General features: G+C 44.4%; 1 protein-coding gene across 1 annotated transcript; it reads right to left on the bottom strand.

The window, feature by feature from the left end:
* Positions 1–3163: 3163 nt before the first annotated feature.
* Positions 3164–26006, bottom strand: PSMA5 (proteasome 20S subunit alpha 5). Its single transcript, XM_040998779.1, has 9 exons — positions 25858–26006; positions 19634–19700; positions 16391–16517; positions 12969–13036; positions 12030–12137; positions 11855–11913; positions 10570–10672; positions 9175–9261; positions 3164–3402 (listed from the first exon to the last, which is right to left on the bottom strand). The coding sequence occupies exons 1-9, from the start codon at positions 25884–25886 to the stop codon at positions 3325–3327; spliced, it is 726 nt and encodes a 241-aa protein (XP_040854713.1). The 5' UTR covers positions 25887–26006; the 3' UTR covers positions 3164–3324.
* Between the last annotated feature and the right edge of the window lie 1236 nt (positions 26007–27242).

Consider the following 27242-nt stretch of genomic DNA (forward strand, 5'->3'; position numbering starts at 1 on the left):
TCCGGCCCCGACCCCGACAATGCCTGCTGTGGAGCGGCGCCTGGCGGTTGCTCCGGAGTTCCTGGGCCGTCTCGGCTGGGGAAGGGGGTGGGGGCAGGCTTTCGTCAAGAACCGGTGCTGCAGGTTTTAGCCCCCGCTGGCTGGGGCGCCCATTGTCTGCGGAGACAGCCGCCCTGCTGCCGGGGAGTGAATGCCCAGTCCTGCGGAGGCAGATCATCAGGGCTTCTCCGTGACTCACGGGAGCCGCGAGGGAGGCTTTCCGGCGCGTTGGGCCTCCCTCGCCTGCCCCTTCTGTGGGGAGGGTAGGCCGAACGAGGTAGTTTCCTACACGTGGAATGCCTCTCAGGGTTTGGGGGGGGGGGAGGCACGCCAGAGTGTGGAGGGTGGGAGAGGGGCAGAACTGCCCGGTGCCTGTACGTGGCCATTTCACAGGTACGCGTCTGCCCTCGGCGGCCTTGGCATTGCGCAAGTTGGACTTCCAGTACACAGTGTACTCAGATGAGCACCCCAAGAACTAAAACCCCTACACCGTTCCCTTTACAGCAGATGCAGCGGCTGCGCACACAACTTCCAGAACAGGTCAAGCCAGTTCTGAGACCAGAACCTTGGTAATTTTCTCATCCTTCCCCAAAGCTGGAAATCGGCCCACAGGGGGGAAAAAAAAGGCGACAGCTAGAAAGACAGCAACTATGCAAAAACGTTACACTCAGATAAAGCAACAAAATGACTTCTCACCGTGCACCAACAGAAACTCAGATGGAGGGAATGGAACAGAACAGTGCAGTGCACCCAACCCAGTATTTACACAAAATATTCTGGCCATGTTGACTGGCAGAAAGAGGCACAAACTTATAGTAGCCCCCCCCCCCCAACAACACTCGTGTGCTGGGGAGAGGGACAGGGTGGACGATGTTTCCGAATGCCACCTCAGGAGGGTGGGACTGCCACTTCAACAACCGTCCAAGTCTACTTTACGGCACTGACAAAAACCTGATGGAAATTGGTGGGGAGTACTTTCTCCCTTTCCATAACCACCATGTGTCAAACTATGTTTTAGTATACCGAGTATTTGAACTATGCCAAATAAAGAGTAGATCACAAGGCAGTCAGTTCCAGGAGCATGTGATTACTTGGGGGAATATTTCTTTGTTTGGGAGACACAAAGATGAATGGTCTATTGTCTTATGGTTTGAAAAGAATAGACCCCAGCTCAACAGTGCCATCTTCCGGGGAGACGAACAACTACACCTTGTAGCTCTAACTTTGTGGCTATTTTTGCCGTTATTACCATTGTTAATGTGTTGCATTTATTTATCCTGTGCTTACTGTACTTCCTCCAACTATAACAGCTTCTGGGGACACAGCGTCAGCTTGAGAAAATGTGAGTGAATAAACCCAGGATTTCAGTTGTCTGATGTGTTTTCACAGCTCTACCTAATACATCAGCTGGCTATTGTCGGAAGGTGTTCAGTTAATTTCTTAAAGGAATAAGCTGAAGTTGAGATGGGACTTTTCAACATTATTTCTACTAGGATTTAATAAAAGGTATCTCTCAATCAACATATTATAATCAATCAATAAGAAGGATAAATTAGAATCCTGGGCCTGGCACGGTAGCCTATCAGCTAAAGTCCTTGTCTTGCATGTGCAGGATCACATATGGGCACTGGTTCATGTCCCAGTGGCACTGCTTCCCATCCAGCTCCCTGCTTGTGGCCTGGGAAAGTAGTCAAGGATGGCCCAAAGCCTTGGGACCCTGCACCTGCGTGGGAGACCTGGAATAGGCTCCAGGCTCCTGGCTCTGGACGGGGCAGCTCTGGTTGCTGCAGCTGCTTTGGGAGTGAATCAATGGATGAAAAGATCTTCCTCTCTGTCTTCTCCTGTCTGTGTATCTGACTTTCAAATAAGAAAAAACAAATTAATATACCAGAGTACTGTCCTGTGTGTCCAGTGCAGAAAAAATCCTCCCAAATGCTACCTGTCGCTGCAGCTTCCAAACACATCACAGCACAAGCTTCTGTTTGAGCTACAGAATGAATTAGGAACTCAGCCTATTCAAATGGTCATTGCTATTATAAGACTAAACGCAGAGTCCAGCAAGTAGATGGACTCATCAGTGAATTCTCATTAATGAATTAATTTTACAAAATCCATGAACTGGACATGGGGACGGCTCAAGAATCTCAAATTTCCATAAGATTTCCCTAATTGAAGTGCAGGCTGACAATTTGAAACCAGAAATTCAAGACCCAATGGCTGAATTTGCAGTGTCCATAGCCACTCCTATTTGTTTACTAATGACAGCCACATTCTATGGTTATTGTTTAGGACCAAATGCAGTAATCCTGTAATCACCTCAACCAGTCATACGACAACAGCTCTACTGGGGGACATGACAACATATTCCAAAGTTTCACAGAAACTACTGAATTCTGCAATTATTTTACTCATTTGGCTGATTTGCAATTGATCGCCAGTGAGGCCCTAAATGTGTATTTTTTAATGGCCCTTAATGAAAAGGGAAATCTCAAATTGTTCATCAAGACACAAAAACTAGTTCAACTTGGCAGATGACTTTGAGGAAGGGCACATGTCATGCCTTTTCCATGAGCAGTGAATAGCATCTTTGTCAGATATGGAATGCAGCAAAAAATACCTACTGACAGGAGAAACCACAGAAGCTGGCAGAATGGCATAGTGGGTTACCCTTAGTCTGCAGCGCCAGCATCCCATACGGATGCTGGTTTAAATCCCTGTTGCCCAACTTTCAGTCCAGCTCCCTGCTAGTGTAGGCCAAAGTCATGTGGAAGAATCGGCAGAAGCTCCTAGCTCCTGCCTTCAGACCAGCTCAGTTCTGGCAGTTGAGGCCATTTGGTGAATGCACCAGCAGATGGAAGCTCTGCCTCTCCTGTCTGTAAAAATCTGCCTTTCAAATAAGAAAAAGAGAAACCAGTGGTATTAACATCTACTCACCACCAGGAGGAGTTGGACGAAGTGGAGTTCCTGTGCCAAGACCCAAGGGGCTGGTTGATATAGAAAATCATTCCAAGGATTTTAGAGCAGAGGCTTCCTAAGGACGCAGATACGAATAGTGCTATGCTGTTTGGCCATTAACACAAGCATTTCAGAGACTGCATTTTAAGAGAACAGAATCTACCACAACTATCTTAAAATTGTCTTTATTTCAGAATTGTCTTTATGTACAGACATCATAAAAAATGCACACAGACTGGAGATTTTCCAAGGAATAGAAGCTGGAAATTAAATTTAAGGGCAATGAAGAAAACTAAAATTGTCCCAAAAAGTTTTGAGGTCCACACTTCCTTAAATGTCCTTGATAACTTCTTCAAGTTCTTCCTTTGTGAACATGTGGAACTTCTGGCCAGGCTGCACCGTGGCGAGCTGGAAAGAAAACCAGAGAAGGGTTCATGATCTGGGCTCCATCACCTGCCCCCTGATGCAGCTGTCCCTGAGGCACAAAGGGATCTGCTGTCCCCAGGACAGCCTTTACAGGCCGCAAGGCCCCCAAATAGCTCTCTGACTCAAAAAAAAAAAAATTCTTACTGACCAATTTTCTATTTTCAGTTCAACCTACCACATAATAGTTATCCAAATGCCCAGCATCACTGTCACCTCCTGGTTATTTCAACAAGGCTCACATGGACTGATTGTTTTTCTGGTAGGGCAGATGCTCATTAGCCTGATGGTTGAAATGCTGGTTGCAATACCCATATCCCAGACTGTTCACCTTGGCCTCTTCTGAGAGGCTGGGTTCAATTCCTCAGCTCCTGACTCCAGCTACCTGCTAATGCAGACTGGGAGGCAGTGTTCACGACTCAAGTAATAATTCCTGTCCCCCCATGGCAGACCAGGACTGAGGTCCCAGCTCTTGTCTTCAGCCTAGCTCAGTGCTGACCACTGCAAGCATGTTGTGGGGAGTGAACCAGATGGAAGCTTACATGCTTTCTCTATCTCTGCCTCACAAATAATTTCTTTTAAAAATATTCCTCCAGAAGTATATTTAAAGCACATTTATACTTGAAAGTTGACCTTATGTGTATAAGCTCATGTTGCTTGGCCACTCTGTACCTTTATATTTTCTCATCTATAAAACGGAAACAGAAGTTGTGAGGATTAAATGCTAATACTTAGAAAAGGTCTAGGACAAAATAAACATCAATGTAGTAAATGCTATTCCTGCTTTCTAATATGTTTTCTTCATATTTAACTAACCACCAGGTTTTCAATGATCTAGGCTAATGACACTAATGGCACTTTTCTCTAAAGCTGTTCATGTTTCAACCTAACAACCCAAACATTTATGTATATTCATTTTGTTTGAAAGGCAGAGAGATACTGACAGATCTTGGTTTATTATTCAAAAGGCAGTAACAGCAGGGTTGGCCAAGGCAAAGGCAGAAGCCTGGAATTCACTCCGGGATTCCCATGTGCACGGCAGGGAACCACTGCCTGCTCTGTCCCAGCGTGTGAGCAGCAGGAAGCTGGCTCAGGGCAGGGAAGTCACAGCTTGAACCAGGCACTCCCATCTGGGAAGCAGGTGTCCCAATTATGCCAAATACCTACTCTCTGCCTTGTGTTTAAATTACTGGCCACAGACGGAGTCCATTAAAATTGGCATCCAAAATCAAATGTCAGAAATAACATCACTGATTAACTAGTACTACACATTATAATCTATTTCTTAATTTATCTGAAAGGCAGAGACAGAGAAACCTCCCATCTGTTAGTTTGCTGTCTAAATGCTCACAACAGCTAGGGCTGGGCCAAGCTGGTCTGGAAGCTGGGAATTCTGAGTCTTCCTGTGCAAATGTGGTAGAGGCCCAACTACTCGAGCCATCGACACGTGGCAGCCTCCCAGGGTGCACACTGCAGAAAGCTGGAACTGAAAGTAGAGCCAGGTCTCACATCTAGGTAATCCATAGCAAGTGGGCATTTGGTATTGTAGTTAACATACTTAACCCTGTACTCTATGTAAGAAACTAAATCTAGAATCAGACCTTCATATTTAACTAACCACCAGGCTTTCAAAGATCAACGCTAATGACATGGTCCCCATATTTTAAAGGAATCAGGTACTAATTCAGCTGTATTATAAATCAGTAATAATAGGATTTGGACCAAGAACTGCCTTCAGAAAGTTACTCATCACCAGATGAGTAAAAATAACTCCTTCCATTGATGGAATGACAAATGTGCTAACATAATACATATAAAAGAAATTATCCTAGGGGTCCAGTGCAATAGCCTAGTGGCTGAATGCTCACCTTTCATACACCAGAATCCCAGATGGGTGCCATCTCGTGTCCTAGCGGCTCCCCTTCCCTTCAAGCTCCCTGCCTGTGTCCTGGGAAAGAGTGGAGGACGGCCCAAGCCTTGGGACCCTACACCTACATGGAGACCAGCTCCTGGCTTTGACTTAACTCAGCCCCAGCCATTGTGGCCACTTGAGGAGTGAACTAGCTGATGGAAAATCTTTCTCTATCTCCTTCCCTCTGTATATCCGCCTTTCCAATAAAAATCAATCTTAAAAAAAAAAAGATACTGTGCTAGTATCTTACTATGCTAGTTAGTAACTACATACCTGTGTACTAGTTAAGACCTGTACTAGGTACTAGGGAACCAAAGATGAAAACAAGATGTTGGGGCAGGCATTTGGCCCAGTGGTTCACCACCTGGCTGGGCTGCCGTTGGGCTGTCTGTATCAGAGTACATGGATCCAAGTCCCGCTCTGCACACCCTGGGAGGCAGCTGTGACGCTATTCATGAAGCTAACCCTAGACTGGGTCTCTGGCTCCTGGTTCAACCTCAGCCTCAGCCCTACCATGGCCATTCCAGGAATTTGAGAGGCAAATAGAGGATGGGAGTTCTTATGCTCTCTGCATCTCTCAAATAAATAAAACTTTTCTTTTAAGTGGAAGAATACCTATCTAAGAGATATTATTAGTAATAAAAGATTTAATGCAAGTAAAATGCTTAGAAACATATCTAACAGAGTAAATATATGTAGTTGACTTCAGAAGTGGCATATTACCATGCATGAAACTCTGAAATTAATCTTAAAGATGGTATCAGGAAATGTTTTTAAGTCATGAAGACTGATATAAATGTGGATAATCCATGCCAATCGCCCCAATGAAGAAAAACAAACAGAAATGTAGGAGGACAGGAAATGAAACAAGAAACCAATGAAAATACACAAAGCAGGTGGAAAAAAGGGGGACTGGAAAGAAGGCACTTAATGCTAGGATGCAGAGGAGACACGGATGCGGGAAAAGGGGTAGATAGGACTTCGTGCAGGAAGGAGGAAGTCAAAGTCATCCAGGATTTCGGCATGAAGTACCAATGGTGCCCCCAACACGAATTAAGACTCCGGGAAGAGCAAATGGTTTTCAGGAAAAGCGATTTATATCTCAGAGCTGTCAGATTAAATAATAGATCTAAAAAGTGATCACAAAACTTGACAAGCAGGAACTATCTTAGCAAGATGCAATCCCATTGAAATGGTAAATGCTTTAAACAGATGGTAGAGATTAAAAAACAAATGAGAGAAGTATTAGAAGTTACTGAATGTAGATTATATTTGGGAGAGACTTGAAATAAAGCTTATTTTAAAATAAGGACAGATGGATATCACTAGGCAATAATATATAACAGACAATATGGATGAATCTTAATACCATGTCACAGAATACACACTGTATATTCCACCAAGATTCCATTTATATAAACTCCTGGAACATGAAACTGTTATTTATAAAAAGTAGATCAGAGTGGTAGAGTGACTACAAGGGTACAGGGGCCTTCTCAGAAGGAAGAAGATGCTCCCTGTCTTTACTTTGGGTGACAGATGCAAGGTTACAGACTTGTCAAAAACAACAGACTGTATTTAAAATGAGTATGTTCAGGCCTGGCAAGGCAGCCTAGTAACTAAATCCTTACTTTGCATCCACTGGAATCCCACATGGGCCCAGGTTCACGTTCCGGCTGCCCCACTTCCTATCCCGCCCCCTACGTGTGGCCTGGGAAGGCAGCAATGAACAGCCTAAGACTTTGGAACCCTGCACCCATGTGGGAAACCTGGAAGAAGCTCCTGGCTTCAGATTGGCTTAGTTCTGGCCATTGTGGCCACTTGGGGAGTGAACCAGTGGATGGAAGATCTTTGTCTTTCCAATAAAATAAATAAATAAATCTTAAAAAAAAAAGTATGTGTTACTGTATATAAACTTGGCCTCAACGTAATTAACTTCTTCCAAAAGGTGAGGGGGCTAGCACTATGGCAGAGTAGGCTAATTCTACTTAGCCTACAGTACTGGCATCCCATAAAGGTGCTGGTTCTAGTTCTAGATGTTCCACTTTCCGATCCAGCTCCCTGCTAATGGCCAAGGAGGGTAGTGCACGCACACAGGAGACAAAGAAGAGGCCCCTGGCTCCCAGCTTCAGATTGGCCCAGCTCTGGCCACTCCAGCCATTTGGGAAGTGATCCATTGACCCAGCCAATGGAAGATTTCTTTGCCTATTTCTGTCTCTGTAACTCTTTCAAGGAAAATAAATACATCTTAAGGGGATTAAAAAAAAAAAGGTAGGGAACTAGTATTGTGGCAGCAGATTAATCTGCCACTCAAGATACCATACCCCAAATCAGCTTGAGGCTACTCTGTCCAATCCAGCTCCCTGCTGATGTGCCTGGAAGGCAAAGGATGATGGCTCCAAATGCCACCACCACATGGGAAATCTGGATGGATTCCTGGCTGCTGAATTTGGCCTGTCTGCTGATCCTTGTACTCATCCAAATCATTCATAATGATTTTCCCAAATATTTCCCCTTCTCCTTATTTCACTGTTACTTTCACCTGCCCTCAACAGATGAGCTAACAAATCACCAGGAAACAAAGGACGTCTCCCAATTCGCCTCCAAATCTACTTATCTTTCCTCACCACGAGTCCCTTTACTCTTACCTACCCTTATTCTACAAAAGAACATTCAGAATTTGGTCCATCTCATTCCAGTTCATTTCTTCCTAGAGTTTTTTTGGTTGTTGTTTTGTTAAGATTTATTTATTTTTATAGGAAAGGCATATCTACTGAGAGAAGAAGAGACAGAAAGATCTTTTGTTCACTGGTTTACTCCCCAATTGGCTGCAACGGCCAGGGCTGAGCTGATCCAAAGCCAGGAGCCAGGAGCTTCTGGGTCTCCTTCATGCACACAGGTGCAGAATCCCCAGGCTTTAGGCCATCCGCCACTATTTTCCAAACCAGCACCCATATAGGATACTGGCGCTTGCAAGTAGAGGATTAGCCAATTGAGCCATTGTGCTGGCCCTTTCCTATGCTTTTATATCCTACACTCAGGTACACTTCAAAAGGTTTGTTGAAAATCAGAATTAAAAGATAATATTGGCACAAAAATTTAATTCTTAATTAATTCTTTTATAACACATTCTCCAGGTACTTTTTGTAGACTCATTCCACAATTTCAAATGTTTTTTATAAAAAGTTATTTTAAAATCCACGTACCATTTTAAAATGCCCCACTGTATCTCACACCCCCTCAAAATTTTCTTTTATACGCAGTGTTGTTTCACAGCCTTGAGCCTTTACCCATGCTGCTCCCTTCTCCAGACACTGCCTCTTCCAGGAATTTCTCCTCCACAGGCTAAACTACATGTCGTCGTGGCAACCTGTTCTTACTGCTAGTATACAAGTAGCATCTTACACCCAGATTTATCTGTAAGTCTCTAAACAGCACAGTTTACTGAACAGGAATTGGCTCTTCTGTGGCTATTCCCCTGGTTTCTAACACAGCACCTGCTACATTACGGGTACTCAATGCAATGTTGGATCAGTTTTTTTTACTCTCTTTTTTATCCACTAATTTCGTCAGTTTATTCAACCACTTTTCGCCACATTAACAGAACAACACAACCGCCTTCTGTTAACACTAACCAAACTTGTTGAGGAAGTAGCAAATTCTTGAGTTCTGTACTTTATCACCTCCCTGTTACTCTTCAGCTCATTCAATTTCAGTGTCTGCAACGACCACATTACTAAAGCTATTAAGGACAAGAATGAAGTACATACAAGAAAATGATTTCCCCATCTAGCCATCCTTCAGCAGTGGAAAGAAAAAACAAAAACAAAAATCCAGCAAAGTACCTCTATGTTGGTTGCGTTCAGCTTCTCCTCCATGACTTGCTTGAGGATGATGAGTGAAGACTTGATGGCTTCTTTCAGTGTCATCGACTTGAAACAAAGAGAGTGACAAGGTGAGTCACTAATACTACATAATTCCTCTTTTCAAAGAGTTTCCCCTTAACTGTGTGAAGAAGAGATTTAGCAAAGATTAATGAAAAGCAAGTAGAGTGTGTTCCAAGTCTCTCCAGGATCCCAGTAGATAAGGAGCACCCACTTACTCACAGAGAATGATGCTATATTTTGAAGTACAAGGTTTCCAAATTCAATTTATTGCTCCCTAAGGAAGCAGAAAAGTGATATACTTTTCTAGTGAACATCTGAATCCCTCTTTTAGCTTAGAAAGCATGATGTCATACTAATGATACTTTGTGAATAATAATGTCCTATATGTAAGAAGGCAAATTCAAGGTTTAGAAAATGTATTTTTCTTAACCCTGTTCTGCACTTAATCTCCTCATGTAAAACCAGTAATACTAGCAACTGATATGAACTGACGAGTATGGCAGCCTTTAGTCATACCAACGAGCTATCCAAATCACATCTTTCATCCCACAAAGTGCCAAATGTCCAAATGCTGCAGGAACCAGAAGAAAGTATCAACTGCTAAGCAAATTCGAAGAATAGAGAACAAACATAATGTCTCCACCATGATACATCACTTAGTAGTAAAAAAGGAATTACCAACTGTACAATGACATGATGGCGCTCAGGGCCAGTATATTGGGCAACAATAAGAAAAAAATATTTGGGCCCGGCGCGGTGGCGCAAGTGGTTAAGTCCTCGCCTTGCACGCCCGGGATCCCATATGGGCGCCGGTTCTAATCCCGGCAGCCCCGCTTCCCTTCCAGCTCCCTGCCTGTGGCCTGGGAAAGCAGTCGAGGACGGCCCAAGGCTTTGGGACCCTGCACCCGTGTGGGAGACCCAGAAGAGGCTCCTGGCTTCGGATCGGCATAGTATCGGCCCGTTGCGGCTCACTTGGGGAGTGAATCATCGGATGGAAGATCTTCCTCTCTGTCTCTCCTCTCTGTATATCCGCCTTTCCAATAAAAAATAATAAAAATAAATCTTTAAAAAAAAAAAAAAAAAAGAAAAAAATATTACCTGAAAAATTCCACTTACAAAAAGTACAAGAATGAAAAAAACAGGAACAAAACACACCTCCAGTGGTACACATCATCCCAAGGGAAGGTAAAGGTGGGTGAGCACTTTGGGGAAGAGGATGAAGAATGATGTTCCCTATCTTAGGCTGTGGTTCCAAAGAGGCATAGAACTGCCAACAACTACACCATTAAGTACTGAACATTTTATTATTTGCAAATATCTTGATTCTAGAAATAGTAATAGGATAAGCATTACCTTGTGATAAACTTCCTGCAAGGAGCTCTGGGCACCCTCTGAGGCAGAGCCGATTGCTCGAGCATCACACTGTACGAAGGTTCCAGATGGGTCCATGTGAAACCTGTAGGAGAATCCAAATGCTTAAAACAGGTGACCCATTACAGAACAAACATATCCCTGCAACAGTGCAAATGTTTCAACATACAGCCAGGAAACACCACTCAAACATCGAGGCACAGACCTGAATGATATTTTGTCCACAGAATTAAATCTTTCTTTTCTCTCTCTATATAAGACTTACTTACTTGAAAGGCAGAGTAACGGAGGGTAAGGGAGGGGCAAAGAAGAGAGACTTGCATCTGTTGGTTCACTCCCCAGATGGCAGCAATACCTAGGATTGGACCAGACTGGAGTTGGGCCAGATGCCCAAGTACTTGGGCCATTGCCCATGCCTTCCCAGGCAATTAGCAAAGAACTGAATGGGAATCAGCACTTCAATATGGGAATGTCAGTATTGCAGGCAGCAGCTTAACTTGCTGACCACCCACAATAGGCCAAGAAAAGTTGGATCTTTAAAAAGTGTAAAATAAAATTAGTAACTTCCTCAGAGACTTTATGTAGTATATAATGAAGACATTTGCATGTCTGTAAACAGGATTTGAGAATGAGGACCAGGTAAGCATTCCAAAATGTAAAAACTCTAAAGTCAGCACACGCTGTCTTCAGCAAAAAGCAAAAACAAAAACCCACACACAAAACTCCTAACTATTCCTGAACTTAGCATTGGTTCCAATAGGGAAGTTCTTTACAGAACCCCCAAATGTGGTGGTATAAATAACACAAACTGGGAACAGTGTTAGTATAGTATGTTAAGCCACTGCCTATGACGCATCTGAGCACAGGTTTGAGCTCCAGCTGCTCCACTTCCCATCTGGCTCCCTGCCAGTGTGCTGAACAAAGTAGAAGAAGCCGCAATTACTGCCACCCACATGGGGGACCTGGATGGAGTTCCTGGCTCCAAGTTTCAGCCTGACCCACCCACAACCTGGCCCAGCTCAGCTTTTGTGGCCATTTGAGGAGTGAACAGTGAATAGAAAATTTCTCTCTTGGTCATTTGGTCTTTCAAATTAATAAAATAAATCTTAAAAAGGAAAAGAACAATGAATCACTGAACTTTCGCAATAAAAATCCCTTTTCTACATTTCTACAGCAATTTCATTCCCATTTTCAGTTAAAAATACACATGCATTCATACTCACACCGCCCCCCACAGCTAGTGAGAAAATAGCAAAACGATACTTACAATTGGGGTCCTTTTTCATCAACTCCTCCAAACAGCAGTGCTACCCCAAACGGACGAGACTAGAATCAAAAAGGAAGGTATCAAGCTAAGTGGTCATAAGCAAAAGAGGCTGAGGAGCCTGGGAAAGATATGCAGAGGCCAACAGTAGGAAAACTCGGCACAGGCACACACTCACCATGGCACCTGGGTCTGCATCTTCTTCTCCAAACTGCAGAGCCAAATTTGACACAGCCTGGGTCACACTCTCCACTGTCATGGTCTCATTGTAGGTAAACCAATGGTTCTAGGAGGAGGGCAAAGAATACATTTCTAATAAGAAGGGCATTAAGGCCGTCCTCCAGCTCGCTGCACGCACCCCCTTGAAGTATAGTTGAGAACTGAAGTTCCAAGTGCTTTTAACCTTAACATGACGACTTGGAACTGTATGAGAGAAAGCAGTTCTGTAAGCAATGAAAGACCAGGGAACTGTTGTTTTGATAATTCGGTTAGCCTCTGATAAACTAGGTTAGCCCCTCAAGGCACAGTTGTCTTTATAAGGTGAATGCTGACAGCCAAGTGGCACTTTCCTTCAAAGACTATAATTTATCATGCTATTGATGTTTAAGGTAAATGACTTATTTCTATTGAGAGAAATTTTAAAACATACAAACGTAATTTTACCAGGAGACTTTTTTCTTTCTAGCCTAGACTCAACACAGTTATAAAACAAAATTGGCATTCCTGAGCATTATTTGTCACCTACTATTGTGGTAACTCACTGGAGAGTTTGTTACCTGCAAGCCTGGCAGTGAAGGCAGCTGTGGGGAGAATGTCCTTTAACTCTGACCACTTCCTGCATGATGCTCAGAAACAGAATGCAGCACAAAGCAATTTTCATAGAAGGCAAATCCAGCAGAAGCAGAGACTGTCAGCCCTACTAACCAGAGCCTCCTTAAAGCTCCAATAGCTGAATGGTTAACCTCTAAATCCCTGGGAGTTATAACTGGGAGGTCCACCGAAAACTACTCCCAAAAGCAATGACATACACAACTGCAATATGCACAGGCAGCTCTATCATCACTAAACAAGGAATTCAAGCATCCTGATTAAGAAAGAAGAAATGAGGCCCATTTACCTGTGTCTCCACTCTGGCTTTATCAATTAAAGTCTTAGCATCAGCAATTAGACCACTCATGGCACAACCTGCAATGTAAAAGCAACAGTGACCCAGTGGCCAAATCCTTATATGATCCTTTCATCCACTCACTAAAAACTGAAATTCCAGAGTGGAACCACTGCAGCAGTTCCAAGGCCACGTACCCAAAACATCACATGGGAAATTATTAGTACTGAACCCAAGGATAATGATGTTATAAACAAAACCATGCACTGCAACACGTAAGTCCAGACAAGATAGAAGAGCAGCAGTTAACCAGTTACAGATTTCCACATATTACACCTCCAGGCTCCCCTTTAGCACTCCTAGTGAGCCATAACACTTCTGAACTAAGCAAACACTAATGCTCTAACCTGAGAAATGAAGAAAAAGAAACCACTCACTGTGGGCTACAGTGAAAGATTCTGGAATAAAGCCTTCCTGTCCCAAGCACAAACCAACCAGTTGCATTAGAAAGTCTGCCTGTGGCTGGTGCAATGGCTCAACTATCTAACCCCCCACTTTTAAGCACCAGTATCCTACATGGGCGCTAGCTCCCATCCCAGCTGCTCCCCTTCCCATCTAGCTCCTTGCTTGTGTCCTGGTAAAGTAGCAGAGGTTGGCTCAAGCCCTTGGGCCTCTGCACCCGTATGGGAGATCCAGAGGAAGCTCCTGGCTCTTGGCTTGAGATGAGTTCAGCTCCAGCTTCAGCCATTGTGGCCATTGGGGGAGTGAACCAGCAGATGGAAGATCTTTCTGTCTCTCCTCTCTAAATTTGCCATTCTAATAAAAATTAAAAAAATTTTTTTTTCTTGATCATTCAAGATAGCAAGATTAATAGCTATAACTATTTCCTTCTAGATCCTAGCTTCTTCCTTGGCCCATTTAATCAGTCAAACCCCAAGCTTTGCTACTCTTTGCTCACTCTGTCTGCTATTTGTCCCTTCCTCTCCATTCTCCAACTAATGACTGAGCCAAAGCCTTCCTCATCTCTTTGTTGGGTTTATTTTTCCTATCTGTCTCAATAGCAAATTCCTAAAGTAGATTTTCACTTCTCTTTACTTTCAAGGTAGAGAGATAGTGAGATAAACAGAGAGAGGCTCCCACCTACCAGTTCACTCATGAATGCCCATGACAGCCAAGGCTGGGCTGAGCTCAAAGCCAGCAGCTGTGAACTCAACCCAGGGCTCCCACATAGCTGGCAGCAACCTAATTACTTGAGCCACCACCCGCAGCCTCTCAGGGCTCAGAAGGCAGACGCAGTTTCAAACTCTGGCACTTGGACATGGGATGCAGATATCTTAACCAGTAGGTAAAACACCTGCCCCATTAAGATTACTAAAAATTTAACTGATCTCCCTATCTCAGCACCCACAGACTATCTTTTCTTATGTTTATGTTTGATTTCAGAAGGTAACTTATGACACCTTATTTAGTGACTGCTTGATTTCTAAATATTTACTTATTTGTTTGAAAATCAGATTTACGGTGTTGAGAGCTAAGAAGAGGACCCCAACCACTTGCGCCACCGCACCGGGCCCAAGAGGTAAGAAGAGAAGGGAGGAGAAGCAAGGGGGAGGGCAATAGGGAAGGGGAGTCAGGGATAGAGAAATTCTGCTGATTCATCCTCCATGTAACTGCAACAGTTGGAGATAGGCCAGACCAAAGCTAGGCGCTAAAAATTTCTTCCACGACTAGTAACAGGGAATCAAGCACTTGGGCCATCCTCAACTGATTTCCCAGGCCACTGGCAGGCAGTTGGATCAGAAGTTGAGCACCTGGGATACAAAGTGGCACCGATGTGGGATGCTGGCACTGCAGGCACTGCTTTACCCACCATGCTAACACCAGTCCTTCAAGGTCTTCCTTTAACACTGATAATCAGAAGTCTTTCTAAAAAACTTATAAAAGATTCATATTACCTCACTGCTTAGCACTTTTCCCATTACTACAAAAGAATCAAGTTTAAGTTCTCTGACATGACAAAAAAAAATTTCACTCTAACCTTAGTCTCATCTTTTAGGACAGGTTACCTCTCAGCCATACTAAATAAACTTATGCCATATAACTTCGTTTTACACCATTGGGACTTTGCTCATTTTTATTCTCTCCTACTGAAGTCTATGTTCACCTGGTAAATACTTCCTCAGCTTCTGGAATTAAATTCAGCTCAAGAATCTCCTGCATGGAATCCTCTCCAAGCAAAACCAGTTATTCCCTCGATGGTACCACACTGACCACACAGTAGAATCTTCCTTACTATCTACATCACCTAACTACCATTTCTCATTGACATCCCACCAGACTCGCTATCCCTGTCTGTGTCCAGCACTGTGTCACAGACATTGGAGAGTCTCACTTTGTCGAATTAAAAGATGCTGATCTACCGCCAAAAGCCAGGTGACTTTGAATAAGCAGATCAATGCTGTAATCTCAAAGAATTAAATGTTCATCTGTGAGATAAGTGCCCTGTCTCCAAAATGCTCAGGACTAGAAGTGTTTTGGTTTTGCAAACAGAAAATAAGGTATACAAGGGATGTTATACAAGGGATGGGACCCAAGTCTAAATACAACATTTATTTATGTTTCATATGTACTGAAGGTAATTTTATGTACAAAATAAAGTTGGTGTACACTAATCCACAATACTTTCTAAAACAAGTAGAGTGCTCAATAAGTTTTGAATTTTGTAGCATTTAGAATTTTCAGATCAGGAATGCACAACCTGTATCAAGCTGCCAGTCACTACTGCATTTGGTTCGAAAACCTTCAAGTAATTACTTAGTTTACCAATGTTTCACTGGTTACATGCCTAGATAGGAAAGAAATTTTGGACAGCCAACTAAAATCCTGTGCTATAAATAGAAGTACTCACTCTGTAGGACTGCAATGAAACAGATCAAGACAGAGGAATTATATTAATTACTGAACAAAGAAAATGAGTTGAGATAAGGAATAAAAATACAAACCTGAAAGCATCAGATAACTGATCTAGTCAGTCAGCTATCCTTATAACTCTCTGAACTTCAGTCACTCACAAAGATCTTTGGGGGGGTCCCAGTGGTCCTGATGCTGGTGGCCTCCCACCAGGGCTAACATTATTCATGATGAATACCAGCAATTACAGGGAGTTGGCCTATGATGATGAAACTTTCCCACCACAACCATATTGGCCAAGTCTAAATCTGAGCGAGAGAAGAGCTTCTGTGACTAGGTCGAATATAAATGAACTGTGCATCTGCCTACTACCGCTCAAGTTACACTCACTGGTATACTACTTGACAAGCAAGAGCTAACAGGAGGATCAGGCATGTATCTCAAGGACCTTTTTTTTATAGACACCATAGATTAAGTAATTAACCCCACCAAGTTCTACAGAACCCCATTGCCCAGCTCCTTACCTATGTGAGCATCAATCTCCACAATTTTCTCAATGCTGCTGGGCTCCATGAGTGGGGAGGTAATTCTCTTCTCCACAGCGAGGCAGACACCTTCTGATGTCTGGATACCAATAGCTGTAGAGCCAAGCTAAAGAGGAACACACTGTGATTAACAGGATTGTTCAGATCAAAAACAGTCTCACATATTCACCATGATCGTGACAGAAGCATGAATCAGCTACACCTGATACGCAGAGGAAACAGGAAGCATCTGTCAGTCATCAGCTATTCCAGGCAACAGCAAGAGCACTGATGCACGGAGCTATGTGCTCTGAAGAGAAAGTTTTGAAGGTGTTTTTAAGAACTAAAAAGATTTATTTTTTATTGGAAAGGCAGATTTACAGAGAATGGAAGACAGAGAGGGGCTCAAACAGGTACTCCCAAATGAGATGTCAGAACTCCAAGTGGTGGTTTAACCTGCTGCACCAGGCTGAAGCCATTTAGGCAGTGAATCAGTGACGGTCAAGTCACATCTGTCAAGTCTCCCATGTGGGTGAAGTGGCCCAGGGACTTGGACAATCATCTATTGCTTTCAAAGATGTATTAACAGGGAGCTTGATCAGAAATGGAGCAGCTGGGGCCTGGCGGCATGGCCTAGCGGCTAAGTCCTCGCCTTGAACACCACCTGTATCCTAAGGTTGGACATCAGATACCACCTCATTACATCTAGAAAACCCAAACAATGCTAACTCTAAGATTATTATTGGATGCACGCCTGGGCAGAATTATTAGCTTAGGTAAGGTTCAAAACAGAATGCTGTAGGGCCCGGTGCTGTAGCCTAGAGGCTAAAGTCCCCACCTTGAATGTGCCGGGATCTCATATTGGCACCGGTTGTAATCCTGGTGGCCCTGCTTCCCATCCAGCTTCCTGCTTATGGCCTGGGAAAGCAGTCGAGGATGGTCCAAACCTTTGGGACCCTGCACCCACGTGGGAGACCCAGAAAAAGTTCTTGGCTCCTGGCCTTGGATCGGCGCAGCACTGGTCGTTTAGGTCACTTGGGCAGTGAACCAATCGACAGAACATCTTCTTCTCTGACTCTCCTCCTCTCTATATGTATCTGGCTTTCCAATTAAAAAAAAAAAAGAATGCTGCAGTTTAGAATTCTGTCAAGCACGTCATGGTAATCTATGTTTTTTTTTTTAAAAAAATTTATTTACTTATTGGAAAATCAGATATACAGAGGAGGAGAGACAGAGAGGAAGATCTCCCGTCCGATCATTCACTCCCCAAGTGAGCACAACGGCCGATGCTATGTCTATCTGAAGCCAGGATCCAGGAACTTCTTCCGGGTTTCCCAAACGGATGCAAAGTCCCAAGGCTTTGGGCCATCCTCCACTGCTTTCCCAGGCCACAAGCAGGGAGCTGGATGGGAAGTGGAGCTGCCGGGATTAGAACCGGCGCCCATATGGGATCCTGGGGCGTTCAAGGCGAGGACTTTAGCCACTAGGCCACGCCGCCAGGCCCGGTAATCTATGTTTTTAATATACAGCAAAGATTGTAAGTGGAAATAGGAACATGCACTTGCAGCGGGACCATCCTTTTCTGTCCCACCATCATAGTGCCTCCACTTTCACTCTGATGTCTTCAACTAACCAGAATTCCTGTAACAGTTACAGGAACGGTCTCATGGGAGAGGATTACGCATCCTCTGAGGGGGCCGGTTCTGTGGTACAGTGGGTAAAGCTGTAGCCTATAACACCAGCATCCCAAATGGGCACCACTTCAAGTCACAGCTCTACTTCCGATACTGCTAATTTGCCTGGGAAAGCAACAGAAAATCACCTAGGTCCTTAGGTCCCTGTACCTACATGGGAGACCCAGAAGATCCGGGCTTTGGACCAGTCCAGTGCATGGAAGACTCTCTCTGTGTAACTCTACCTTTCAAGTAAATAACTCTTTAATAATTAAAAAAAAAAAAAATACTTATTTTTCTTGGAAAGGCAGGTTTTACAGAGAGAAGGTAAAAGAGAAAGGTCTTTAATCCACTGGTTCACTGTCCAAATGGCCCAAACAGCTGAAGCTGAACAATCTGAAGCCAGGAGCCAGGACTCTTTTCCAGGTCTCCCACGCAGGTGCAGGGTTCCAAGGCTTTGGGCCATCCTCCACTAAGCTTTCCCCAGGCCACAAACAGAGAGCTGGATGAGAAGTGGAGCAGCCAGAACACAAACCAAAGCTCACATAGGATCCCAATGCATGCAAGGTGAAGATTTAGCCAGTAGGCTATCATGCTGGGCCCTAAATAAATCTTAAACTTTCTCTGTGGCTCAAGGGTAAAACCAGGGTCAATCAACAATCAATACAAGGATAAACTTCCAAATCAACTGAACTGTTGTGAGAATGAGCTATAAACTGAGAAAATACTGTCACTAAAAGCACATAAATGGATGATCAAGTAGATGTTGTATAGACACAAAGGTGATTCAAACACAGAGTAAAGGATGGAACTACATCAGTGATGCTCAATCTGTCAGACACCAGCACACCGGGGCCTGCCACCTGCACCTTACCCCACACAGCCTGATCAGAATCTCTACAGTGGAGTCTGTTTTCCTTTTTTTGTGTATTCTGCAGGGAATCATTTTCAGTACTAGGTTTAAAGATTTGATGTCAATATTTCCCACAACTCTTTGTTTTTCTATGAAAGGTTTTGTTTTAACTATTTGTTTAGACTATTCATAATGCCTCAAATGTGGTCTCAAATGATAATGAACTTTACATATAGGGAGCTCACTTTCCAATTTCTGGAATAGTAATCTGAACTTTGTATTCCATTTTACGACTAGATTTAAACCTATGTGTTACTACATAAAGTATCTGGTATAAATTCACAACTTTACTAAAAGAACAGAGAACCAGTTATGTGATTTGCTCAATACAATAAAATACGGAAAACAATACAAGTGCTAACCCTGGACACGTACATCTTCTGTGCAGCCAAGAAGGGTTATGGACACAACCAATACGCCCCTTCTTCCCTGAGAAAAGGCTCTCTGCATACCTGAGAAGCAGCGACCTGCTCAAAGCTTCAAAATGGATGCTAAGAATAGAATTGAAGTTGTTATAAAAATGGTTAACAGTGGCTGATGAAAGAGATATGAGAACATGTTCTAAAGAGCTGGGTAAAAACACATTAATGCCATAAGTTCTATCAACACAGTTTTAGGTGGTCATAAAATTTCAAAATTTGATACATGTTACTATACCTTGATGGCTTCAATGGCATATTCCACTTGAAATAATCTTCCTTCAGGAGAAAAAGTATTCACACCTCTATAATTTTAAAAACAACAACAAAGTATTATAAATTGTCAGAAAAATGAGTCACTGGATACTGAAAGGCAATCAAGTTCCACGACAACTAGCTCAGACTGCTGCAGACAGGCATGTTGTCAGAACTCTACTTCGCCACAACAACCTGTAGCCATTTCTGGGTACATTAGTGATTACAACACAGTGACACCCATGGAGAACACTGCTGTCCCCACTCTCAGAAGTTCCTCCAAACTGTTCAAGGACAGCAGCCAATTTTCCTGTCTTAATCCTAAATCAACTTAGATCAATGCTGAGTCAACTTACCAATTCTTTGGACGAGTCCGTGCCCCAAAACTACCAGGTAATTCCCAAGAAAATAATTGTTTTCTTATCCTCTTCCCATTAGATACATGAGATGATGATATCTTCCTTTTGGTTAAGTCAAGGACCAGCATTCTGACACAGCTGATTAAGCTACCACCTATGACACTGGTATCCCAGACGGGGAACTATATCCACGTCCAGCAGCTCCAATTCCAATCCAGCTCCCTGCTGATGGCCTGGGAAAAAGCAACAAGGAGGATCCAAACATTTTGGCCCCTGTCACTTTGCAATCTACCTCAGTCCAGGCTGTGACAGCCAGCTGGGAAGTGAACCGGTGATGAAGGCAACTCTCTCAACTCTATCTTGGTCTCTGTCTCTCCATCCATAACTGACTTCCAGATAACTCTAAAAAATCAAATCGGTATACAGTCAAGCCATCCTCAAGTTATTTATTTGAATTAGTACAAACTGAGATCCAGGCAGTTCTTAAGTCTTCTTAACCTAGTTCATTTACTCAATATATACTTAAACCAATTACACACCAACTACTTTTGCTCTAGGGCATTCTCCCATCATTCTTTATTTCAGCATGGCTTGAAGTGATAAGACTCTTCAGCATACAATAGACTCTTTATATGTATAATATATGGACTCTAATAATGTGTTACTTATAAGTATTTAAAAAATTTATTTGAAAGGCAGAAAGAGATAGCTTCCATCTGCTGGTTCACTCTCAAAGTGCTCACAATGGGCAGGGCTGGACCTACTTGAAGCCAGGAGCTCAGAACACAAGCCAGGTCTGCCAATGTGGGTGCCAGGGACCCAAGTTCTTGAGTTAGATTACCCTGCTGCCTGCCAGGATGCACATTAGCCAGAAGCTAGAATTGAAAGTGGAGCTAGGAATCCAATTCAGGCACACCAAGACAGGACAAAACTCCCAAAAAGTATCCTAACTGCTATATCAATTACTCACCCCTAAAAGGGTTTGAAAAAATCAAACGAAAACAGCTTTAATAGTTTATGGAGTCTAGATTAGTGTTTCCAAATGTTATCAAAAACTTTTTCAAGGCCCAGCACGATAGCTTAGTGGCTAAAGTCCTCGCCTTGCATGCTCTGGGATCTCATTTGGGCACCGGTTTGTGTCCCAGTGTCCCTGCTTCTCACCTGCTCCTAGCTGTGGCTTGAGAAAGCAGTCAAGGACAGCCCAAAGCATTGGGACCTTGAACCGGTGTGGGAGACCTGGAATAAGCTTCAGACTCCTGGCTTCGGATCACTCAGCTCTGGCCATTAAGGCTACTTGCAGAGTGAATCAACGATGGAAGATCTTCTCTGTCTCTCCTCCTCTCTGTATATCTGACCTTGCAATAAAAATAGATCTTTAAAAAAAAATTTTTTCACAAGAACATTTAGATAGAACTCAAAACTATAAAACAGATATTTTTAAAGTTCACTGCATATATGCCTGTCACTATTTAAGCCTTAAATGATACCTAAAAAAAAAAAGACCTCAATCCTCAAAATGATCCTATGAAGTAGCAAAAGCAGATAATCCACTAAATGAAAAAGCTGGGACAGGGTGAAGTGAAATAAATTGTTCCAGGTCTCTCAGCAAAAAATTGGCAGAGTGGAATTTGAATTCAGTACAATGGACTACACAGACCAAGCTCTCAATAACTCCACCACACCATCTCCGCACATCACAGAGGCAGCAGGTGACCGCACTTGTGTCACCCACAGGGGATACTCGACTGAGCTCCAGCCTCTTGGCTTCAGCCTGGCTCAATCTTGGCTGTTGCAGACATTTGAGGGGAGAACTGGTAATGGAAAGATTTGTCTCTTTCTCCCCCTTCCCTATTTCTGCCTTCCAGGTAAGTTTAAAAATAATAATAATAAACAAATGAAGTGCAAAAGAAAGTGTAGGGATGTAAAGAGCTGGTTAAAAGGACCCGAGGCAGTAAGCATCCAACCAGGCATTAGGATGTCTGTGTCCTGAGTCTTGGTGCCCAGCTCAGCTCCTCACACCAGCTTCCTGCCAAGGCAGGTTCCACAAGATGTTGATTTCGTTCCCAGATTCTGGAACGGGACCCAGGCAGCCCCACTCTTACAAGTGTTTAAGTAAACTATCAGATAGAAACATTTTCTTTCTCTCTCATCTTCTCTCTTTGTCTCTGTATCTCTAAAAATAAACATGAACTAATTCGAAGTTTTTTAAAGATCACTGAAACATCTGAGATCATAAGACCTGGGAGTTTTCATGTTGCCACTTACTAGCTTTTAATTCCCTTGAGTTAAAAAAAAAAAAGATGCTTACACCATCTGTGATAAGACAACTGGGTATTGAACTGCATAGAATACAAAAGAACTCTAAATTACACAGCATCACATAAGTGCATCTTAAATTTATAATAATCCTGTATCCCAGGATTATCTCATCTACACCAAGTGTATTTCCATACTCCATATCTCTACTGCCAGTATGATCTTGATTTTTAATTGTTTTTTTTATTTGAAAAGCAGATCCTTTAAATGCCAAATCTGCTACTGACTTCCCAAATGATCTCAATGGACAATGATGGACCAGGCTAAAACCAGTAGTCAGTAACTCCACCACAGTCCCCCATGTGGGTGACAGGGACCCAAATCTGGACCATCATCTGCTGCCTACCCAGATTCATTAGCAGGAAGCAATTTAAACCACTACACTGGGCCCAGCGGAGTGGCCTAGTGGCTAAAGTCCTCGCCTTGAACGCACCGGGATCCCATATGGGCGCCGGTTCTAATCCTGGCAGCTCCACTTCCCATCCAGCTCCCTGCTTGTGGCCTGGGAAAGCAGTCGAGGACGGTCCAAACTTTGGGATCCTGCACCCGCGTGGGAGACCCGGAAGAGGCTCCTGGATCCTGGCTTCAGATCAGCATAGCATCAGCTGTTGCGTTCACTTGGGGAGTGAATGATTAGACGGAAGATCTTCCTCTCTGTATATCTGACTTTCCAATAAATAAATAAATCTTAAGAAAACAACAACAACCAAAAAAAACCACTATACCACAATGCCACCTCCCTCCTACCTCTACATAAAGTAATCTACACATTGAGGGCCAGTGCCAGATCACAGCAAGTTAAGCCCAGGACTGTGGTGCCAGCATCCACTAAGGGCACCAGTTTGAGTTCCAGCTGCCCTACTTCTGATCCAGATCCCGCTAATGGCTTGAGAAAGCAGCGGAGAATGGCTCAGGTGCTTGGGCTCCTATACCCACATGGGAGACCTGGAAGAAGCTTCTGGCTCCAGATGAACCAGAAGGTGGAGGATCTGTCTCTATCTCTCCTTCTCTCTGTCACTGCCTTTCAGATAAAAATAAATTTTCAAAAAAGTTTTATTTATTTTTTACTGGAAAGTCAGATATATACAGAGGAGGAGAAACAGAGAGGAAGATCTTCCATCCATTGACTCACTCCTCAAGTAGCCACAACAGTTCAGAACTGAGTCAACACAAAGCCAGGACCCAGGATCCTCCTTCGGGTCTCCCATGCGGGTGCAGGATCCCAAGGCCTTGAGCCGTCCTTGACTGCTTTCCCAGGGCACAGTAGGTAGATGGATGGGAAGCAGGGCTGCGGGTGCCCATACAGGAACCCCGCACTTGCAAAGCAAGGACTTTAGCCACTAGGCCACCACACCAGGCTCACAAATTTAATTTTAAAAGACCTTTAATTTGCCAGTTCCCAACCTGGAAGGTTCTGAATGATCTCAATCCTTCCCTTCTTTCATAGGTCAGCACATGTCAAGGTACACCAACCTACAGCAATCCCTACTGTCCAGTCACAGATCACTCTGGCTCATCCTCTCCAACGCCCTCATTACCTTTCACCTATTCTAACAGACCCAGCCCTGACTCACTCTCTCCTCTAGTCCAATTCCTCTCCAGAAAGCTCAACAGTGACAACATAACGTCTTAGGACAAAAACTAACACCTTATACTTGCCCTCTGAGAACAAAACACTTTAACCACCACACTAAGAATTATCTAGTATCTGGCCACCATCCTGTTTTTCCCATATCACTTGCTAATCCAAAGTGTATGTGTTGGTCAAACAATCTGCCTCAAATATGCCTTCTTTTTCCACTATCCCTTCTTTGCTCATCCCATTATTCTCCAAATTCAAAATTACTCATTGTACTTATTGAAATCCAACTTTTTCAAAGATCCATTAAAAGAGCCTGATGCAATGGCTCAACTGGCTAATCCTCCTCCTTCAAGCACCAGGATCCCATATGGGTGCTGGTTTGTGTTCTGGCTGCTCCACTTCCCACCGAGCTCCCTGTTTGTGGCTTGGGAAGGCAGTCGAGGACAGCCTTGGGACCCTGCACCCATGTGGGAGACCTGGAATAATCTCCTGGCTCCTGCTTTCAGATCAGCTCAGCTCTGGCCACTGCAGCCACCTGGAGACTAAACAGCAGACATCAGATCTTTTTGTATCTCATACTCTCTGTAAATATGCCTTTCCAATAACAATAAGTAAATCTTTTTAAAAAAAATCAATTCAAAAACAAAACAGAAGCAGTTCCTTCGTGGGGTTTCCCATGATCCCCTAACAGCGATTGCTCTCTCACCAAAACTTGCAGAGATGACATGAATTCCTGTATTGGTGTAGTTACTGCATATGACTGATACCAGAGCTTCCTTTGTAAGACTACCTCCTAGATGACAGCAAGGATCTGATTTGTGTTCGCTACAGCCAACATCCAAATACATGTGCCAAGTGAGAAAGAAGGGCTGTTTCAAGCATTCTTGGGAAGTCAGTCACAAAAGGAGTGACACTATGCCATCAGTACACAGGCTAAGGAAGCGATCACACAATGTTTAATAAACATGTTCTGATCATTTCCATCATAACTCAAAACCCCTATCACCTAGAGATGATTTTCCTCAAGGTACCAGAAGTTAAACGTTGCCTAACAGTCACTTGACAGGACACCAGGAAAAACTTCACATACGCCTTCCATTGACTCAGGAAAAGGATGAAACAGTGCCGATTCCAGGTCAGGAAACCTTGGATCATTACATTTGACAAGAAACGAAGCTTCTTAAGTCAGCATCTTTGGAGAGAAAAAAAAAAAAACCTGTATTTCCTAGCTATCAAAAAAAAAAAAAAGCTTAACAGCTCTGTTGAAACTGGTCAGAACAGAAACTGAAAGCAAAAATGACTACAGCACAGATATGTGCAATGTAACAGCACTTAGCATGCTCAGGCTCTGAAAGCTTCCTTTTTCTTAAACATAACCTCAAATCTGATTTCCCAAAATGTGACATTTGGCCTTCTACGTGAATCCTTCAGTGCTAATACTAACATCAACTCACTTAAAACTTTTTAAAAAGTCAAAACAATCTTCACCAAGAGGAATCAATACGTGTAATCTCTCGAGACCCATTCATCCTGTAAAAATCGGACTCGGCATAGCTAAATTGGCCTCAGGGAGCCTTGCTACAAACCCCATTACATGCTTTCTCCCCCACGAAATGTGGCACGCGCTTTGTCGTTTAAAGGGCAAACTGAGCGCCAAACGACGGAGGGGAATGGGCTGAACCCCTGCCTCCGGGTCCCCCTGCCCTCCACCCCAAGCCAAGACCCAGAGCTCCGCGCTTGTGCCCCAAGTTACGACCGAGCGGTGACTCAGCGACAAGCGCAGCCCAGGTGCCCGAACCCGGCGTGGCGGGCGCCGGGGCGGACCGGAGGGCGGCTCGCCGGGCCACACTCGGCTCCGGGGCGCCCCATGACACGGCAGAACCCAGGCCGCGGCCGGGCCCCGGGCCTGCCCGCCCACAAGCCCGCCCCACGCCCCCACGCCGCACGGACCTGTCGTACTCAGACCGGGTGAGGAACATGGTGAGAGCAGCGGCAGGCGGCAGCGACTACGCGCGGATTCCTAGGAACCACCGTCCTGCACCGGGACCCAGCTCGCCCACACCGCCACCGAGCCCAGGGCCCCGCTCGCGACTGCGCGTGCGCCCGTGACCTCCTCAGCCCGCCCTCCTAGGCCCGCCTCCTATTGGCTATCCGTAGTTGTCGCCGAGGTGATTGGACCAACGCGCCTCCCGCCGGGCCCAGTTTAGCGCAGCGGAGGCGGGACAAAGGACATTCTTCCGCTTTAAACCGCCGGCGGTTGCTAGGGGCGCTGGGAGTTGCAGGCGTGTCTACAAGTTCGCTGCCCAGGCTGGTGCTGCCCGTGTCCTTCGTCTCAGCCCGGAGCCGTGGTCCCCTCCTCTGCCCTCGCACCTCGTGGCCATCTCTTTGCGGGACTGCCGGTTGCTCGGGATCCGCTCGGACTGCTGGGACCTGCAGCGAGGGCTCCAGGTTTGGGGCTCTGACAGATGCATCCCAGTGGGTCGGAGCCGACGCCCTGGGAGGGTGCGCGTTTCATCCAACGCGGACTCATTGAGAATCATTGGTGGGTTCTTATCAAATGAGAAAGTTTAAAGAGCCCAATGTGATTCACTGGGGCAGCTCCTCATGCCTTAAAGCTCCACTGAAATGGACTTAACCACTTGCGCCACCGCGCCGGGCCCAGCTCCACTGAAATGGAATGAACACATGTGGCAGATCTGGCAAAGGGTGTGAACCCTGGATCTCAGACCCCTTAGAAATAAAGGTTCAGATCACACTACCACATAAGCCATGCAGACCTCCTGAAGAAAGAAGTGAGGGTGAAGGGGATTTAGGGTGGATAGTAGAGGAAGGCAAGGACCAGCATCAGCGATGTCTTCCAAAACAGCTGCAATCGGTGCCACTAACCCTCTCTTCAAGGAGGATCCTAGAGGAAGTATGGAAGAAGTTCTGTCCAGCCCTACCTGGAGGAGTCGCTCTATGGGGTACAAAGAGTGGACGCAGTGGTTGTGTGCATGGGCCCTTCATTTCCTACTGTGGGAAGCAGAGCTCAGTGACAAACCTTCTGGATCTGTCAGTGTCTTTGCAGCTCTCACCATACTTCCCATGCGTTATTCCTAGCCTGTCACCAAGCATGGCAATGGACTAATGCAATCATTCCTACAAGACTAGGACTCCTCTTAAAATATACTTATGTATTTGAAAGACAGAGTTACTGAGAGGCAGAGGCAGAAATAGAGTCTTCTATTCATTGGTTCACTCCCCAAATGGAAGGGACCGGGGACCAGCCCAAAGCCAGGAGCCTGGAGTTCTGGGGTTCCCACATAATTGCAGGGCCCCAAGTGCTTGGATCATCC

This window comes from Ochotona curzoniae, unplaced genomic scaffold (assembly GCF_017591425.1).
Source record: "Ochotona curzoniae isolate NIBS_2020 unplaced genomic scaffold, NIBS_Ocur_1.0 scaffold_1037, whole genome shotgun sequence".
In the NCBI taxonomy this organism is placed as follows: Eukaryota; Metazoa; Chordata; class Mammalia; order Lagomorpha; family Ochotonidae; genus Ochotona; species Ochotona curzoniae.